Raw genomic sequence first — 20,236 nt, 5'->3', positions numbered from 1 at the left:
CTTGTGAACCATTCCAGGAGTACTATTGCATGTCGTGACCACTTGTAATTAGGTGGTCAACTGCTTCTGGTAAGAGGCTGTGTGTGCTTCCTGAGGCGGTGGAAGATTTCCTTCTCTTAGTGTCATACCTTTATTCACAGTACTGTTATTGCATGAGGACTAAGGATGGACATTTATTCACTTTGGTCCCTTTCACATGGGCGGCTCTGCCTGACAGACTCTGCTTGCTCAGTGGGCTATCGCTCCGCTGATCCCTGTTGAGCAGGCGGATAACAGGTTCGTCCTGCTCTTTGTGCAGAGCAGAGACAGACCCAGTCCCTCTCTTCTTTATGGGGAAATTGGGTGAAAACTGACCGCCAGTTTTCATCTGATCCTTTAGACCAGGGGTCTCCAAACTTTTTAAACAAAGGGCCAGTTTATTGTTTTTCAGCCTTTAGGAGGGCTGGATTGTGGCCAGTGGGGTAGAAAAAGCCCCGGGCCCAGCATTGGTGAGAATAAATATGGCCTCGTAGTTTGCCATCAGTAGGATAGGGAGTGGTGCCCCTATTAGTAGGAGTAATTGTATCTCATCATTGGTATCAGTGGAAGAAAAAGTGCCCCCTTGTTGGAGTCAGTGGGAAGAATAGTGCCTCATATCAGTGGGAGGAATAAAGCCCTGAGGGCCAGAAAAAGGCTAGCAAAGGGCCACATCTGGCTCTCGGGCCGCAGTTTGGAGACCCCTGCTTTAGACGGATGGAAAATAGAACCATCTGGATTTTGCAGAAGGAATCGATAGCGGCAGATGTCAGCGAAAATGTCACTTTTCGCTGACATCTGTCGCTCCATGGGGGAGACTGGAGGATCCAATCAGATATCTTGTTGGGGAGGTGAACGATCAGCTGACATATATGATACTTAACATTAGTTTATTTTATTTTTTTATTTGTGTACATTAAAATCATTATTGGTTTCCTGCCAGAGCTTTATTATTATGACACATGCTTTTCCAGAATTACCAATAGAAAGTAACAACAGTCAGCATAATTCTATCTAGCAGCCGCTGCTAACAAAGAACACTCAGATTGAATCCTGACAACCACAACATGGCGCCCGCACGCATGCGGGAGAACGGTCATACGTCTGTCGTAATCAAACGTCGACGGGGTGTGTGACGTCACGGACAGCGACCGCCGGCTGTTTGTATTAACTGGGAGTGAAGGCGCTTCGGAGAAATGGCGTCCTCGATTTGGAAAGGGCTGGTAGGGGTCGGACTCTTTGCCTTGGCACATGCGGCCTTCTCAGCGGCTCAGCGTAAGTCGGGATCCGGTGCAGAAAAGGTGCTAAGGGCTGTGTGTGAGAAAGGCAGATGCAGTGTGTTCGGCCTGTCAGGCCGGGGAAGGAGGGGGGTGAGAGCGGCCGACGAAGCTATTGTACTGAGTTGGATTTCTGAAATAGAAGACTGGGGAAATGTGATTCCATATAAAGACAACCGGTCCCTATCAGGCCTGGGTAGAAGTCTAAACCGTTATTTGGTACACCTGTCGGGTGTGCTAATGAGGGCTTTACCATCCCCCCACACACACAATGAAGGACTTTGCAGGATATGTGTTGCATAGAGATGTACTCTTCTGCCTCTTTCAGGTGGGTGGACAGGGGGCAATAAAAACATACGGTTAAGCCACAGTTTTAGGCCCCCACCCTAAGATCTGCCATACAGCCAAAGGGGGCTGTACACATGCCGCAGTGCTTTGGACAAATTTAGTGTGGCATATCGAGCTGACGGGTGGTACTGACTCAAACTCGCCCATTTAAAGCGGTTGTAAACCCGCATCTGTTTTTTTTGTTTTGTTTTTTTACACCTGAAAAGTAAAAGCCATAATGAGCTAGTGTGCACCGCATACTAGCTCATTATGAAATACTTACCTTAAAACAAGGTGTAGGGAACTTACCTGGTTCATCTTGCTCCGGCGTGTCTACCGGGTATCGCCGCTCCAGCGCTGTGATTGGCTGGAGCGGCAATGTCGTCACTCCCGCGCATGCGCTCGGGAGATTTCATTCCGGCAAGCCCGTTAGCCGAGGATCCCCCCCGCGCATGCGCCGCTGCAATCAGCGGCGCATTGCGAGGGGAATATCTCCTAAACCGTACAGGTTTAGGAGATATTCTTTATACCTACAGGTAAGCCTTATTATAGGCTTACCTGTAGGTAAAAGTCAAAAAGTGGGGTTTACAACCACTTTAAAGGGGTTGTAAAGGTTATTTATTTATTTATTCCCCTGAATAGCTTCCTTTACCTTAGTGCAGTCCTCCTTCACTTACCTCATCCTTCCATTTTGCTTTTAAATGTCCTTATTTCTTCTGAGAAATTCTCACTTCCTGTTCTTCTGTCTGTAACTACACACTGTAATGCAAGGCTTTCTCCCTGGTGTGGAGAAAGCCTCTTCAGGGGCGAGCAGGAGTGTCAGGACACTCTACTTTGCAGATAGACAAAGGAGCTGTGTGTTAGTGGGCGTCCTGACACTCCTGTTTGCCCCCCTCAAGAGGCTTTCTCCATACCGGGAAGAAAGCATTGCATTACTGTGTGGAGTTACAGACAGAAGAACAGGAAGTGAGGATTTCTCAGAAGAAATAAGGATATTTTAAAAGCAAAATGGAAGGATGAGGTAAGTGAAGGAGGACTACACTAAGGTAAAGGAAGCTAGGGATTTTTTTTTTTTACCTTTACATCCCCTTTAAGTCAATTGAGCCGCACCTGCAAGACACTGGGCATGTTTGTGCCAGAAAAATAACAGGCATTCAGGAGGTGGCAGGATCACCTCATGAAGACCTGGAAGCTGCTGCTTAGCCACCGTCTGAATACCCGCCTTCTTCCCGATGATGTACACTGAGCGGTGCATGTGTACAATTTCTGCATTTGCCAGGATGAATGAATTTCTGGTTGATGCAACTTATGTTCTTATGTTATCGCTGAAAATGTTGGCTCCAGTGAAGGAGCTTGCAGATGTCACATCATTAGAATGGAGTAGAGTTCCACTTTTCACACTGGGGCCGTCCGTGCATTAGCGGTAAAGTGCCGCTCCTTTTAGCGACGGTTTACCACTGTTTAAGCTGCGTGTTTGGAATGCTAGCGGGGTGCTTTTAACCCCAAAGAAGGGGTTAAAAACATCTGTTGCGGCGCATCCGAAACGCTTTTCGGAAGCGCTGTTCATTTATTGCAATAGGCAGGAGCGCTAACCGTTCCCAAACCACCCCAAATATGCTGCTTGCAGGACTTTTAATGTCCCGCAAGCGCACCGCCCCAGTGTGAAAGCACTCAGGCTTTCACATTCGGGCAGCATGGGAGGCAGGTTTTAGGGGCTTTACAGGCTCTATTTCTAGCGCTAAAATGAAAACTGCCTCATTATGAAAGGGGTTTAAGGTTTTGTTGTGACAGTGGGCCAGGGAACTTCTCCCCACATCCGCTGTCACCGCTTAAAAAACAATCTGTGTCCATGCGGGGCTCCTCCTATGCGGCCGTCTCATTTATTCAGCTTTCTGAGCATGGGTGAACTACAGCTACCGCCATCCAGTGTGGCTGACTGCCTGTAGTTCTCAATGAACTACCAGGACCTTAATGGGTGCTTTAGGTAGTTCATTTATGGTTCTTGTCATTCAGTAACTGCCTGCCCTTATGAGGTACGGGCAGACAGCCACACTGACAGTCTGAAGGTACCTTAGTTTGATTGAGCCACAGATCTTCAATTCTTTGACCACAGGGTTTTATAGCGCCACCTAATGGAGTAGGACACTAGGCCCTAGCTGGTATGAACCACCTTTCTGTTATAGGCAGCTCAGTTATTTCTATGTGTTTCAAGAGTAAAGACCTAGTTCCCTGCTGGGACCTGTGGGTTCCATAGAAAAAAAAGCTTTCTGTGGAGATCTTCAGTCAACAGCTGGGCAAGGCGATGGGCTGGATAATCTAGATCCAATGGTCACTCCAGTCTGGCCAACAAGTGCACTCAGACCTTTAACTACTCGCTGGGTCAGTTGCGACAACCCCATTCTGGACTGGGGCGGCAAGCAATTTAAATGTCTTGGGGCACACATTCGCAATGTTACCCTGGCCAACAGCCTCTTCACTTCTGTGGTGAGGCGGCTCTGTCTCTATAGTGTTATCTGCAACCTCAGTGGATCAATAAGTAGTTGCCCCCACTATCCTCCCTGGACAATGCCTGGGATGCAGGTTCCCTGCAGGGTTATTCTCCCCTCTAAGCCATGGGTTTATCCTGCTAGTTCCTTCAGTGGTCAGAGCTTCTGTTCCTCCCTCATCTACCTCCAGCCTTTCCCTTGATCACTAGCTGGCCTGCTTTTTCTGCCCTTTGGAGCGCTTAGGCTCTGATAGATGTCCCTGCTCCTAGGATCTGGTGAGGGGTTTATGCCAGTAAAAGAGGGCTCATGCTGGTGTCTCAGACACTGACATACATATGTGGCCCAAAAACAATGGTAGATCCTGCTGAATTAAAGTCTATGTAGTCCTTGTAGTTCACGGCTGTGCACTGTGGCAAAAAAGAGAGGGGGGAGTAAAGGAAGTCCAATATGTCGGGGCCAGCCTTAGGCATGGAAGCAGAAGCGATATCCAGGATACATAAGAAAAGAATGCAAGTGCTTCGGAGTATTGACTGTTCTAAATTGTAAACCTTAATAGTGAGGCCGGATTCACACTTGTGCGTTGCGTTTTTGAGCTCCGTTTTCTTTGCCAAGTTTTCAATCAGCTGTTCAGCGGTTCCTTTGCGTTTTAGCTGCGGATTTGATGACCTTGGAGAGAGGAGGGAAGTCTCACCGCTGTTATGAGGGGGAACTCCACGCCAAATTTTAAATAAAAAAACCGGCATGGGTTCCCCTCCATGAGCATTCCAGGCCTTTAGGTCTGGTATGGATTTTAATGGGAACCCCTATGCCGAAAAAATGGTGTGGGGGGGGTGGTCCCACAAAATCCATACCAAACCCTTATCTGAGCATGCAGCCTGGCCGGTCAGGAAAGGGGTGGGGATGAGCGTGGGGGGACATGGCTGCATATGTGGGGGGACATGGCTGCATATGTGGGGGGACATGGCTGCATATGGGGACACATTTAAAAAAAAGTATCGGTATCGGCGAGTACATAAAAAAAAAAGTATCAGTACTTGTACTCAGTCCTAAAAAACGTGGTATCGGGACAACCCTAGTAAAACCTTTTTTTTTGTACCCGAGATTTGGGCTTTAACCACTTGATCACCGCCTCATGGCCGAATTGCAGCTACAAGGCGGTTCCTTAGCTCTGGGAGGACGTCCTCCCAGAATCGCGCGCTCCCTGGGGCGCGCACACGGGAGTGTCCTTGACCGATGGGTCCAGAGGACCTGGCGCATCACGGATTGCGGTAAATTGCCGCTGATAGTGGCTGTTTACCACGTGATCGCTCCGTCCAATGACGGAGTGATCACATGTAAACAAACCGGCGTCATTTGACGCCGGTTCCTCCCTCCTCTCTCTGTACCGATCGGTACTGTGTGAGAGGAGAGAACAGGTGTGAGCAGCGCTGTGGGCTGGATCTGTGACTATTGCAGTCACATATCCAGCCATCCCTGCAATACCCCCGCACAATACTCTGCAATACCCCCGCACAATACTCTGCAATACCCCCGCACAATACTCTGCAATACCCCCGCACAATACTCTGCAATACCCCGAACAATTTTCAGATATTGGCACCATAGCTTGTGGACGCTATAACTTTCACAAAGACCAAATAATATTCACCAATTTGTACTTATTTTTACCAAAGATATGTAGCAGTATAAATTTTGGCCAAAATGTGTGAAGAAAAATTACAAATTTGCTAAATTTTATAACAGAAACCAAGAATTTTTTTTTTTTTTTTACAGAATTATCAGTCTTTTTTTCTTTTAAAGCGCAAAAAATAAAAAAAACAACGGTGATTAAATACCACCAAAAGAAAGCTCAATTTGTGGGGGGAAAAAAAAGACAAAAATATCATATGGGTACAGTGTTGTATGACTGAGTAATTGTCATTCAAAATGTGAGCACCGAAAGCTGAAAATTGGTCTGGTTATTAAGGGGGTTTAAGTGCCCAGTGGTCAAGTGGTTAAATAGGAGCTTTTTAAATATGTTGGGTTTTCTTTGACCATATTATAATACTGCATTTGAAAACAATATTCATACAAACATAGATGCATCTGCTATCTCGCTGGCATGCTTTCTCTAATAAATGGTTTTACTCCAACTTAAAGGAGTTCTCTGACCTGAAACTTTTAACCCCCGCTGTGCCCGGGCTGTAAAAATATACAAAATAAACTGTCACTTACCTGCCTACGATCCCCCGTTGTTCCGATATCGCCGTCCCGTTCTCCGGTCCCGGTCTCTTCCGCTTCCTGTGTGTCGGTGACTCATAGTGCGCTCAGCCTATCAGCGGCCACGACGGGACATTGCTGCGGCCGCTGATAGGCTGAGCGCACTATGAGTCACCGACACACAGGAAGCGGAAGGGGCCCGGGACCGGAGAACGGGACGGCGATATCGGAACAACGGGGGATCGTAGGCAGGTAAGTGACAGTTTATTTTGTATATTTTTACAGCCCGGGCACAGCGGGGGTTAAAAGTTTTAGGTCAGAGAACTCCTTTAAAGGGGTTGTAAAGGGGAAAAAATGTTTTCCTGAATAGCTTCCTTTACTTTAGTGCAGTCCTCCTTCACTTACCTCATCCTAAAAAAATGTTTTCCTTTAAATCTTTCTGGTGTGTGTGTGTGTATATCCAAAATCCCTGTAGTTTTTCTTTACCTTGTTACAATCTCCTGTTTTTATACTCCTTGCTGCATTGAATGCATTTTAAGCATTTTTCTTTAATTACATTCTGTTTCAGATCGTTCTTATATGCGGTTGACTGAAAAGGAAGATGAGACGTTACCAATAGATGTAAGCTGGCTTCAGTTAGTTTATCATGATTTTGGATTCATTAAGTGCAGATCTGAAAATAGGATTTTGTTCATCAAATTCTTTTATCCATAAGTGAACAAATATGTAGTTCAAGAGCCAGTATGTCCAATCCAGGAGCCAGCAGGATTGTTATTTAGAGCTGCTTATATTGACTACTACTAGGAAAAAATAAAATTGGGGGCGCTTCCTTTAATTTTTAAGGAGCAGTGGCTACTTGGCTCTTAGGATTTGTCCAGCACTGCTTATACTTGCAATTGCATTCAGCTACCCCTTCGTTCTTAAACTACTCAAAAGTTAAAGTGGATGTAAACCCCATTCATGAAATCTTACCTGGGCACATTTATTTGTAGTGTTTACTTATCTCTCTACAAAGCTCTAAGTCCCCTCTCTTTCTCTTTCTGCTACTCCATTCCTCTGTTATCAGCATGATAACTTCTGACAAGCTCTCTAACACAGGAGATAAAAGCAGCTTGAAATTTGTGTCGGGGAGCGAGCTTGGAGGCAGATAAGCAGAGAGCTTGTCTATTCACAATACAGCTCTGCAAGTTTCTTTGTTCCTCTGCCTATGTTGAGTGGGGGTGTGTGCCTTTCCTCCAATCGGCTGAAGTGTATGCCCAGATTCCCTCTGCTGAAACAGGAAGAACATTTTCTAACACCATGTGCACATTCTAAAGAATGTAGAAAGCTGAAGACAGCAGATATACATAAAACATTTATGTAGGGAGATTTGTTTAATTTCTATGTATCACCTGAGGCTGTGTTCTTCACTGGGTATATGTGAAGGTTTACATCCACTTTAATAAGCAAGAATATATTTTCAAAAGAGGTCTATATTTTCAAAAGAGATTTATTCAAAGGTTTCTTTGAATAAATGAGCCACATGTAAAATATTAGGTTCATATTTGCAGTGGAAAAGCAGATGTAGGAAAGCCTCCAATTCTCTGTTTTTATAGCTAACATCCATATGTGGCATATAGTGCTTGGGTCACTGCAGAACCTTAGCGCCCCCCCCCCCCCCCCATTGTGGAACATCAGGGTGAGCCACATGGCTAAGTTTACTTTTTAGATGGTGGTTACAGGGTGCTTGGCAAGTATATAGTACAAAATTAAATAAAATTTTCTAGAACAGACTTCAATGGCAAGTATGTCCTTTAGGCTTGGCCCAGGCAAATTTGAGAAATATTCTCTATACAAAGAATACTCATATTCACTTCAGTCTTTGCCCTTATTGCCACTTGGAATTAAATGTCCTTGGAGCAGTCCTATGTACATACACATATTCTTAGCCTGTTCCCGTTGGCTGTATGGGGGAAAAAAATATATATACAGTACAGACCTCATTCAAAGAGTTTTCTTTATTTTCATGACTATGAAAATTGTAGATTCACACTGAAGGCATCAAAACTATGAATTAACACATGTGGAATTATACGTAACAAAAAAGTGTGAAACAACTGAAAATATATTTCATATTCTAGGTTCTTCAAAGTAGCCACCTTTTGCAGCAGACACATCTCTAGAACTGTTAAGAGGAGACTGTGTGAATCAGGCCTTCATGGTAGAATATCTGCTAGGAAACCACTGCTAAAGAAAGGCAACAAGCAGAAGAGACTTGTTTGGGCTAAAGAACACAAGGAATGGACATTAGACCAGTGGAAATCTGTGCTTTGGTCTGATGAGTCCAAACTTGAGATCTTTGGTTCCAACCCCTGTGTCTTTGTGCGACGCAGAAAAGGTGAACGGATGGACTCTACATGCCTGGTTCCCACCGTGAAGCATGGAGGAGGAGGTGTGATGGTGTGGGGGTGCTTTTCTGGTGACACTGTTGGGGATTTATTCAAAATTGAAGGCATATTGAACCAGCATGGCTACCACAGCATCTTGCAGCGGCATGCTATTCCATCCGGTTTGCGTTTAGTTGGACCATCATTTATTTTTCAACAGGACAATGACCCCAAAAACACCTCCAGGCTGTGTAAGGGCTATTTGACCAAGAAGGAGAGTGATGGGGTGCTGCGCCAGGTGACTACCTCTTGAAGCTCATCAAGAGAATGCCAAGAGTGTGCAAAGCAAAAATCAAAGCCAACGGTGGCTACTTTGAAGAACCTAGAATATGAAATATATTTTCAGTTGTTTCACACTTTTTTGTTATGTATAATTCCACATGTGTTAATTCATAGTTTTGATGCCTTCAGTGTGAATCTACAATTTTCATAGTCGTGAAAATAAAGAAAACTCTTTGAATGAGAAGGTGTGTCCAAACTTTTGGTCTGTACTGTATAATCAGAAGATGGGCCTTAAAGCGGTGGTTCACCCTCCTTAACAACAATGCAGCATAAAATCCGGCATAGTAGCGCGAGCTACACTATGCCGGTCTTAATTTTTTTATCCCCGTACTCACGGTTATATCGTAGATAGACGATTCCGTCTGCCGCGGGGAATGGGCGTTCCTAGCAAGAGGGAGGGTGATTGACGGCCGGCTCTGGCACGTCACGCTCCCCGAAGACAGCCGGAGTAGGTCTCGGCTCTTCACGGCGCCTGCGCACAGGCTATGCGCAGGCGCCGTGAAGAGCCAAGCCTATTTCGGCTATTTCCGGAGAAGCGTGACGTGCCACGGCCGGCCGTCAATCACCTTCCCTGTCCATAGGAACGCCCATTCCCCGGAATCTTCTATGTACGCTATAACAGTGAGTAGGCTCGCGCTACTATGCCGGATTTAATGCTAGAGGGAAATTTTTTTTTTTTTTTTTTTTTTATATAGGGTGAACCCCCGCTTTAAATCCAAGTTCCTGCGCACATGTATCCACAAGAAATGGCGTTCCTGTACTGAAGAGCGCGCTTGCTGCATGCTCCCACACATTCTGTATCTTCAAATCATGTGACCACTGTGAGCCAATAAAAATCGCTTAATCAGGAAGATGTCCTCTGGACATTCAGACCCTTTTAAAACCGTGGTCATCAACCCTGTCCTCTGCCCACTAACAGGCCAGATTTTATGTATTACCTTGGAGATGCAGACAAAAATACTGCAATCACTAAGCAGCAAATGATATCACCTGTGATGTATTTAATTTATCTTGCAAACTTGGCCTGTTGGTTTGTCCTGAGGACAGGGTTGATGGCCCACTGTCTTAAAAGACCAGGGGGTTGCAGTGGCACTTGGTTTAGAGACCGTTGTAGACAGAATCCATTGTGGGGAATTTATCAAAAACGGAGAGACAGAATCTGAAACGGCTGTGCATGGCAAAACAGCCAGTTGGCTTCTATCTTCAGCTTAATCAGTTACATTTTGAACATTAAAGATTGCTATGCAAAGGTGCTTCAGTTTTGATAAATCCCTAGCAGTATGGTTTAAGAGTACAGTAAGAAGCAGGAGAGCCCAGAGGCATGTGTTTCCCAAAAGGGTTTTGCCTTCATGAAACGGGAACTGTGTTTGGCAAGGCAGCAGTGCTCACTAGAAACTTAAAGTACAGATAATGTTATGGAAAATGTCTGTCTGTCATTTTATGGCAAAATAAATGCAGATCTTTAACATACTGTTTGTTGCATAGTGGGCTGACTTTATAAGAATCCAAACAAAATGGAACGGTCAGATTTCTTCTTTCAGCTGAATAAAGGAATCTGTTTATGGAAATGGCTCTTGTTCATGTAAATCAGAACCATTTTTGCTCTAGAGCAGGGGTGGGCAAACTTTTTGACTCCAGGGTTCATATATTGGACCCGGGGGCCAGACCAAGAGTAGATGGATGGTGTGTATGTGAATTAATATATATATATATATCTCCTCTCTCCCTCTCTTTGAAGAAACCTAACATTTGATTTTGCTGCTAAAATTAAACCAGCTGATGATGTGAGAAACTAAAAAAGAGAAGATAAAATGGGCACAAAGCATGACAAGGGACCGACACCACAGAAAGTAGAAAGGAGAAGTATAGAATAATGGATGTTATTCTTCAGTCTGTGAGCAGTCCATGTGCAAGATTGCAACATTAATCATACAATGAACGAGACATAAGAAATGGAGAGGTGATGGGGAATGAGATGTCATTCCCCATCACCTCTCCATCCTCCTGGTGTAATACGTTAGGGTTGTAATATACATGGCATGGACTCACCTGTGTATTGCACCAGGAGGATGGAGAGGTGATGGGGAATGACATCTCACAGCGTCTCCTCCTATAGAGATTAGGAACTCTGCAATTTATCATGGCTCGTTTCAGACAGCCATGCAGACTTACCCTGTTATTTTCCTTTTATGTTTCTTTTCTCGGTTTTGTCTTGAAAAAAGTAGGAAGATGTTCATTGTATGATTAATGGCACCAATATATTGCAAACCATAGCAACCAAACATCACTCACCATCAGTTCAGATCCAAAGGAAAGTCCCGATGACTATGACATTTCTCGGGACTTTCCTGCACCTAGGAGGGCAAGTCACTGATCACATCCACGCCGCATGGATTGCTCCTCACATCTAGCGTGATGTCAACTCCCTGCCTGCGCCTGCACGTACAGCTCAATCCGTACTTTGCCCATGGCCCCGCCCCCCCCACTAGCTGCTGGCTGGCCCAGCCACTGACTAGCCAGGAGGAGGCATTGCAAGATGTCATTCGCCCAGCCACTACAATCCCGTAGTTGGCACTCCACGGGCCGGATTAAAAGGTCAGCCAGGCCGTAGTTTACCCAGTCCTGCTCTAGAGGATACATATTCACAGTACCACATTTCCCTAGTAGAAACTAAGACAGCGGCTACTAGTTTAGTATAGCCTGGGAGGAGATATTGCCCTTTGATCCTGCAAATGTGTGGGGGAGGGGTCACAAGCAAACAAATGACATTGAATAGCCCAGAAATCCAGTGTAATGCATGTGTGCCCTCATTTTAAAGTTGGGTAATGGTTTGGTTTGTCAACTGAGCACCAGAATGTACTTGATTTAATCTGTGTGTTCTTAAACGGAACGTTACATGATTCACCTTGATGATCTCGCGGTATTTCACAGATTAAAACTGTGATCTATTCCATGTTGCCCTCTAACACATTCTTTCTCTTGCTTGCAGATAGTTCTACAAACCTTGCTGGCATTTGTAGTGGCCTGCTACGGCATAGTTCACATTGCGGGAGAGTTTAAAGACATGGATGCCACTTCAGAATTAAAGAATAAGTATGATGTTTTTATTGTATTCATTAGATTGGTTGATGGGGGGGGGGGGGGCAGCTGCATTATGTTATTAGCCACTTAAGGACCCGCTCATGTACATGTACGTCAGTACTTTAAAGATGGATATCTCGGCAACGGCAGCAGCCGCTGCCACAACCGAGATATCCATCTTTCCTGTGAGCGGTCCTGTTAACGATAATGATGGTCTCCGCGGTGGATTCGCCGCAAGATCACCGTTATCAGCGGCGGGAGAGGGCCTCCCCCGTGCCCTCCGCCTTTAACCGGAGCCGTCGGTGGAGGCCATCGCGTCCTGCTTGGCTGGGATATGAGTGAGGGCAAGATGGCCCCCACCTGTCTCCATAGCAGGGCGGAAGCGATGTCAAAACGTCACTTCCGCCTATGCTTCTTAAAGGCATATTTTCTTGTAATTTTTTTCAAATGCCAAAATTTTTAATTTTTTTTTTTTTTTTTTTGCATTTTAGTCAAAATATGAGATCTGAGGTCTTTTTGACCCCAGATCTCATATTTAAGAGGACCTGTCATGATTTTTTCTATAACGAGGGATGTTTACATTCCTCGTCATAGGAATAAAAGTGACCCATTTTTTTTTCTTTTTGTGTTAAAATGAATAAAATTAAAAATCAATAAAACCAAATTTATTTATTTTTTTAACCACTTCCATACCGGACCTATTTTGGCACTTCTCTCCTACATGCATAAATCATAATTTTTTTGTTAGAAAATTACTCAGAACCCTCAAACACTATATATGTTTTTTTAGCAGACACCATAGGGAATAAAATGCCGGCCATTGCAACTTTTTTTATCTCGCACAGTATTTGCGCAATTTTACACAATACACAATTTTTGTGTATAATGTGAAATATGAAGTTACGACGAGTAAATAGATACCTAACATGTCACGCTTTAAAATTCACTTATGGAATAGCGCCAAACGTCAGTACTTAAAAATCTCCATAGGCGTCGCTTATTTTTTTGTTTACGAGTTACAAATTTAGAGTTACAGAGTAGGTCTAGTGCTAGAATTGTTGCTGGCGCTCTAACGCATGCGGCGATACCTCACATGTGTGGTTTGAACGGCGTTTACATATGTGGGCGGGACTTGCGTGTATGTTCGCTTTTAAGCGCAAGCTACCGTGGATAGGGGCGTTAAAAAATAAAATAATGAAACATTTTTTTTTAATTTTACTCAATTTCTTTTATTTTTACACTTTTTTTGTCTTTTTTTTTTTTTTTTGGATCACTTTTATTCCTATTACAAGGAATGTAAACATCCCTTGTAATAGGAATAGTTTGTGACAGGTACTCTTTATGGAGAGATGCAGGGTCAATAAGACCCCACATCTCTCCTCCAGGCTGGAAAGCATTAGACCGTGAAAAAAAATTCACTGATCTAATGCTTTCAGCCGCGATTGCGGCTGTGTTTACATTCCAGGACCCGGGCGTGACGTCATAACATCGCGCCCGGGCCTCCGACGATCATAGAGATGACTGGTGACCGTCTACTCTATGGCTTCTATCGGACGCCGGCGGATCGTTTCTCCGGGTCTCCGATGGCAAAGGAGAGCCCGGAGAAGCACCGGATGGCGGCGGGAGGGGGGGCGTCCCCTCCCGCCGCCTATAATCATTCTTATGGTGCAGGGATTCGTCGGCTGAAGAGATGGATATCTGAATGATGCCTGTAGCTGCAGGCATCATTCAGATATCCCCACTGAAAGTCCAGGACGTCATATGACGTCCTTGGGCGGGAAGTGGTTAAAGCACCCTGTCCCGACGAGCTCGCGCGCAGAAGCGAACGCATACGTGAGTAGCGCCCGCATATGAAAACTGTGTTCAAACCACACAAGTGAGGTATCACTGCGATCATTAGAGCAAGAGCAATAATTCTAGCCCTAGACCTCCTCTGTAACTCAAAAGATGCAACCTGTAGAATTTTTTTAAACTTTGCCTATGGAGATTTTTAAGGGTAAAAGTTTGACGCCATTACATGAGCGGGTGCAATTTTTAAGCGTGACATGTTTGGTATCATTTTACTCGGCGTAACATTATCTTTCACAATATAAAAAAAAAATGGGCTAACTTTACTATTTTTTTTAATTCAAAAAAGTGTTTTTTCTTTTCCCAAAAAAGTGTGCTTGTAAGACCGTTGCGCAAATACGGTGTGACAAAAAGTATTCCAATGACCGCTATTGTATTCTCTAGGCCATTAGAATTTTATTTTTTTTATAATGTTTGGGGGTTCTAAGTTTTTTTTTTTTTTTTGCTAGAAAATTACTGTTTTAATCTTGTAAACAGAGTCTGAAAACAGGCTTAGTGGTTAAGAACTTTAGCAAACACCTGTTGATTATGCCAGAAATTACCTTGTCCCCCATGTAATGGAGATGATTAGATACGGACATGTTTGTAGTCAGGAGAGTAGCCTGGGATGACAACCATGGCTTCCTCCATAGATACGAGCAGGAGTGACATTCATACAGGGACAGGAAGTGTTGTTTTTTTTTTATTTTATTTTTTTTGCAAGATTGCCAGGTAAAGCTTGCAAAAAGAAAACTAATCGGGCACCATACCTGGAACTAGTGAGCTTCAATATACACTGTATTATATTTTTGGTTTTGTGTTAAGATACTGTAACACAAGGATATTGGCTATCTAATAAAGCCACATGACCAATTATTAAATCTCACTTGATGATATGAAAGTAAGTACACCTATCCTGGTGTGTTAGTTTTGTGAATTTAAAAGCATAAAATCTACAACAAGAGTGCCATGAATTATGAAGCAGTTCAATATCCTTTATTGTTCGTGATCACATAAAGCAGCTGATGTAGTTCAGGGCTCGTTTAAAATATTGAAATAGTTTGCTGGTAAAAGAAGAGAACAATTGTGCAGCATATGTCAGTATAAGTTGAGACAGCAAATCACCCTGTGATGACCTGATGAATAATTAAGAGGTGTGGTTAAAGTTTTTTTGGCTATACTTCCCCTGTGGCTCACAGAAGTGCAGTTCATTCTGCACTTCTGTGGCCCATTTTCAGCTGACGGCAGGCTTCAACATGCCGGGATCCACCGGCAACTGCCTCTCAAGGAGCTGCTGAGCACCTGAGCCGGCCACTCCCGCCCCCCTCCACAGCCTGGCAGAGCAGAGAGCTGGTGACTAACAGTCACTGCAGGCTGGGGAGCGAGAGTGATCAATGGTGTTTGATCACTCAGTTCTCTGTCTTAGAGGCGGCAGAAAACAGCTGGAATCGGTGCCACAGTCATCTAGGATAACGTGTTATTTTTTTTTTTGGTTTTGTTTTTTCCAATTCCCATACTTTTTAACCCCTTGGTGGTGGCCGCACGCAAATATGCAGCCTCTCGGCGCCGAGAGGCTGCATATTTACATGAATTGCTGTCAATGCAGCTGTTCCGAGAGCATGTGCGCTCCCCGCACAGTTACCAGCGTCTAACCGAAAGCTTGTGATCGCTGCTTGCGATCAGGATTTTTCAGATCACGTGACAGCCAACCACAGCAGTCATGTGATTTTTTTTTTTTTTTTTTTAAAGCCTCGCCTTCTGGAGTCCTCAACCTCAGGCCGGGAGGTTTTGGCGGGAGGAGGTTAAAGCAATTTGGACTCCACTTTGGTTTGGTACTTTTTGTTTGTTTTATGCTGTGATCTTTCTGGACGAGTAAGCTCTCATTTGCTCCACACTTCTGAATGAATAAGTGTTTAAATCCCATTTTCTCTTGCTCATTCAGGATGTTTGTGCAAAGCCCTCTCCCAACCACTTTATAATTGAACGCTTCCCACTGCTGCTTCCTCGATTTGAATCTGCCATCAAAATACCTGGTGTTATTTGGGGGGGGGGGGTTGTTTGGTAATACTACCCTCTTCATCAAGTGACAATGCTTGAGCACTGTATCATGGGAGGTCGTCATATGTTTTTCCATACCTAAAAGCACTGGGTATTTTGCAGTCCCAGCCACAGCAGGGGAGCGCTGGAGGGGGGGTCAGCATAAATCGGCTATTGTTGGTATTACACATACTATCACTTTGCTCCGAATGGGCAAAAGGTCACAGTATCTATTATAATTGTATTATTTCATAATTGAAATTAATGTAATGCCTACCTACTCTGTGCAATGGTTTTGCATAGAGGAGCACCGAACCTCTTCTTTTTTTATTTTTTTGTCCCTCGCCGGTGCTCCTGGTCCCTCCTTTTGGCTGTGCTCACGGATTAAGCAGCTAACAATGCAGGCTTGCTCCTGAGCCACGGCTCTGCGTGCCAATTTGCACATGGAGCCACAGCTCGGCCCTGTCCATCTTCTTATTGGCTCACTGGCTGTGATTGACAGCAGCAGGAGCTAATGGAGCTCCCCCTTCTGTCTCTGCCAGTGAGGAGGGAGAGTCCCCAGAGAGCCGATCGCTGGATAACAGTGGGACTCTGAACTATTTGGGGGGGAGCTGCACAGAGAAGGTATGAAGGTAAAAAAAACTCAAACCTTTAGAACCACTTTAAAGTAAGAGCTTTCTGCATTGCTTATTAAGCACAATATCAGATTCAAATCTCTGTACCACAAAGCATGTTATGATCTCTACAAAGTACATGTAAAGACCTCCTTGATGGGATATACAGTGGGGCAAAAAAGTATTTAGTCAGCCACCAATTGTGCAAGTTCTCCCACTTAAAAAGATGAGCGAGGCCTGTAATTGTCGTCATAGGTATACCTCAACTATGAGAGACAAAATGTGGAAACAAATCCAGACAATCGCATTTTCTGATTTGGAAAGAATTTATTTGCAAATTATGGTGGAAAATAAGTATTTGGTCACCTACAACCAAGCACGATTTTTGGCTCACAGACCTGTATCTTCTTTAAGAGGCTCCTCTGTACTCCACACATTACCTGTATTATGACACCTGTTTGAACCTGTTAGTATAAAAGACACCTGTCCACAACCTCAAACAGTCACACTCCATACTCTACTATGGTGAAGACCAAAGAGCTGTTGAAGGACACCAGAAACAAGATTGTAGACCTGCACTAGGCTGGCAAGACTGCATCTGCAGTAGGCAAGCAGCTTGGTGTGAAAAAATCAACTGTGGGAGCAATAATTAGAAAATGGAAGACCTAGACCTCTGATAATCTCCCTCGATCTGGGGCTCCATGCAAGATCTCACCCCGTGGGGTCAAAATGATGACAAGAACAGTGAGCAAAAATCCCAGAACCACACAGGGGAACCTAGTGAATGACCTGCAGAGAGCTGGGACCAACATAACAAAGGCTACCATCAGTAACGCACTACGCCGCCAGGGACTTAGCTCCTACAGTGCCAGATGTGTCCCCCTGCTTAAGCCAGTACACGTCCAGGCCCGTCTGAGGTTTGCTAGAGAGCATTTGGATGATTCAAAAGAGGATTGGGAGAATGTCATATGGTCAGATGAAACCAAAGTAGAACTGTTTGGTAGAAACACAACTTGTCATGTTTGGAGGAGAGAGAATGCTGAGTTGCAACCAAAGAACACCGTACCTACTGTGAAGCATGGGGGTGGCAATATCATGCTTTGGAGCTGTTTCTCTGCAAAGGGAACAGGACGACTGATCCGTGTACATGAAAGAATGAATGGGGCCATGTATTGTGAGATTTTGAGTGCAAACCTCCTCCCATCAGCAAGGGCATTGAAGATGAAACGTGGCTGGGTCTTTTAGCATGACAATGATCCCAAACACACCGCCTGGGCAACGAAAGAGCGGCTTCGTAAGAAGCATTTCAAGGTCCTGGAGTGGCCGAGCCAGTCTCCAGATCTCAACCCCATAGAAAACCTTTGGAGGGAGTTGAAAGTCTGTGTTGCCCAGCGACAACCCCAAAACATCACTGCTCTAGAGGAGATCTGCATGGAGGAATGGACCAACATACCAGCAACAGTGTGTGACAACCTTGTGAAGACTTGCAGAAAACGTTTGACCTCTGTCATTGCCAACAAAAGATATATAACAAAGTAATGAGATGAACTTTTGATATTGACCAAATACTTATTTTTCACCATAATTTGCAAATAAATTCTTTCCAAATCAGACAATGTGGTTGTCTGGATTTGTTTCCACATTTTGTCTCTCATAGTTGAGGTATACCTATGATGACAATTTCAGGCCTCTCATTTTTTTTTTTTTATCAAATAACATTTTATTGTATAAATGCAGAGAAAAGTAGGTATCATACAGTATACAAGAGCATACGTCACAACATACCGGTAAACAATAGTATAAGGCACATAACTGCCTGCGTGGCCTCTCATTTTTTTAAGTGGAAGAACTTGCACAATTGGTGGCTGACTAAATACTTTTTTGCCCCACTGTAAATTGAATGGATTTGACATTTTGTGGTCAAACTTGTTTGGGCATCATTTGGTCATATGGTGGGTGCTTGGCAGTTGGCTACGCTTAATTTACCCGTTTCAGTTATTGAGGTCTGGCTGCTGTAGCACGTCCTTATTTTATTTATGAGTTGTATAGTATATCCATAAAAACCTGCAAGCTCAGAAAATATCTGCATACAGTTAATATATGGTTTTATTTTTTTATTCCTTTTCAAAGGACATTCGATACTTTAAGGAACCATCCCTCATTTTATGTCTTCAACCACAGAGGACGGGTAATGTTCCAGTCCCCAGACACAGAGGATTGCCAACAAAATCAAGCTGCTTCTACGTCTAACGCACCACTGAAGCTACGAAAGTTAGAGTCGCTGCAACGTTAACAAAGGGTTTTTACAGATGACTATAGAAGAGAACATTGTAATAACATTGGAGTCCAGGATTTAAACTTTTTTTTTTTTTTTTTTTTTTTTCTGGAGCAGTATTTATATTGATCTTCCAGACTTTATAAGATAAAAAAATGGGGACTTTCTTTGTACAGTTATTGAAGAGGACTGTATTGTGTACTAGCAATGCACTGTAACTTATTGCTACAATGATGTTGTAAAAGATGTCTTTTTTTTTTTCCTTGAAACATTAAATGATGCTGCAGCTCGGTTTTTTCCCTGTACCAAAATGTACTTCTTGTTTTAATGCTCATTTAAAATAAGAGGGAATGCCAATATTTGATGGATGGATCGAGAGATAATAAATGTATATTTATCTCTTTACCCACTTTGCGCCAAAACTCTTATATCAACAGCTGCTGAGTGCAATCTGTGTTTCAACCACAGGCAGTCCAGTGTTTCCATGTATTTTTGATGCAGAAAAAAAAAGTAGGTTAAAGTAGAATATGCTGCATTTTTCTTGCACTGGAGCACAAACAAAAATGTACCAGACCCCAGTACAGTGGGGAAAAAAAGTATCTGGCAACACATCAAAAAGTGTTAAAAATGCACTTGCAGAAGAGCATCCATAATGGATCTGGAGTGTGTTTTTGTGGTGTGAACTGGCCCTGAAGAAAGTCTGTTGTGGATTTACTTTGATGCTTGGGGTCATTGTCCTGCCACGTTACCCAACTTCCACTAAGCCAGTGTTTCTCAATTCCAGTCCTCAGGCCCCCCCAACAGGTCAGGATTGCCATTATTTTGCACAGGTGATTTGATCAGTTTCACTGCCTTAGTAATCACCACAGCCTTTTCATCTGAGGGAAAACCTGACCTGTTGGGGGGGCCTGAGGACTGGAATTGAGAAACACTGCACTAAGCAAACGGCCACCCTCACGTTATCCTGTAGGTGTTTTGGTAAACTTGCAAATTCATTTTTCCCCTCGATGGCAAGTGGTCCAGGGCCTGAGGCAGTGAAGCAAGCCCAAATCATGATGTTACCTCCACCATACCTAACCATTGGGATGATGATTTGATATTCTTAACGAACAATTCATCTTTTTGTATCCTCAGTCCACAAAACATTTTCCCAGTGGTTTTTGCAGTTGATTAGGGTGCTCTTTGGTAAATTTCAGGCTCACACGTGTTTTGGAGAGTGGCAGCGTCCTCTGTGCTGTTTTGCCACTGACACCCCTTAACTACTTGCCGTCGCCGCACCGTCATTTTACGTCCACAAGGTGGCTCTCCTAGGCGAGACCACGTAAATGGACGTCCTACCCTTTAGCCGCCACTAGGGGCGCACGCGCGCGCCCCCCGCTCGCCCCCGACT

At 44.1% G+C, this 20,236-nt stretch overlaps 1 protein-coding gene across 1 annotated transcript; it reads left to right on the top strand.

Moving 5' to 3' along the window:
* The first annotated feature begins 1,026 nt into the window (after positions 1-1,026).
* MMGT1 (membrane magnesium transporter 1) lies at positions 1,027-19,251 on the top strand. Its single transcript, XM_040323737.1, has 4 exons — positions 1,027-1,290; positions 6,873-6,925; positions 12,002-12,105; positions 18,702-19,251. The coding sequence occupies exons 1-4, from the start codon at positions 1,212-1,214 to the stop codon at positions 18,862-18,864; spliced, it is 399 nt and encodes a 132-aa protein (XP_040179671.1). The 5' UTR covers positions 1,027-1,211; the 3' UTR covers positions 18,865-19,251.
* The last annotated feature ends 985 nt before the right edge of the window (positions 19,252-20,236 follow it).

This window comes from Rana temporaria, chromosome 9, assembly GCF_905171775.1.
Source record: "Rana temporaria chromosome 9, aRanTem1.1, whole genome shotgun sequence".
NCBI lineage: Eukaryota > Metazoa > Chordata > Amphibia > Anura > Ranidae > Rana > Rana temporaria.
Note: the sequence above shows the minus strand (reverse complement) of the source record. Positions and strands in the feature narration are given on the sequence as shown.

What these genes read in the sequence shown, in the direction of transcription:
- MMGT1 (XM_040323737.1), top strand. Translation starts at nt 1,212, where the DNA reads ATGGCGTCCTCGATTTGGAAAGGGCTGGTAGGGGTCGGACTCTTTGCC. An exon ending in GGCCTTCTCAGCGGCTCAGC is followed by an intron (nt 1,291 to 6,872) that starts GTAAGTCGGGAT and finishes ATTCTGTTTCAG; the next exon opens with ATCGTTCTTATATGCGGTTG. An exon ending in ACTTCAGAATTAAAGAATAA is followed by an intron (nt 12,106 to 18,701) that starts GTATGATGTTTT and finishes TCCTTTTCAAAG; the next exon opens with GACATTCGATACTTTAAGGA.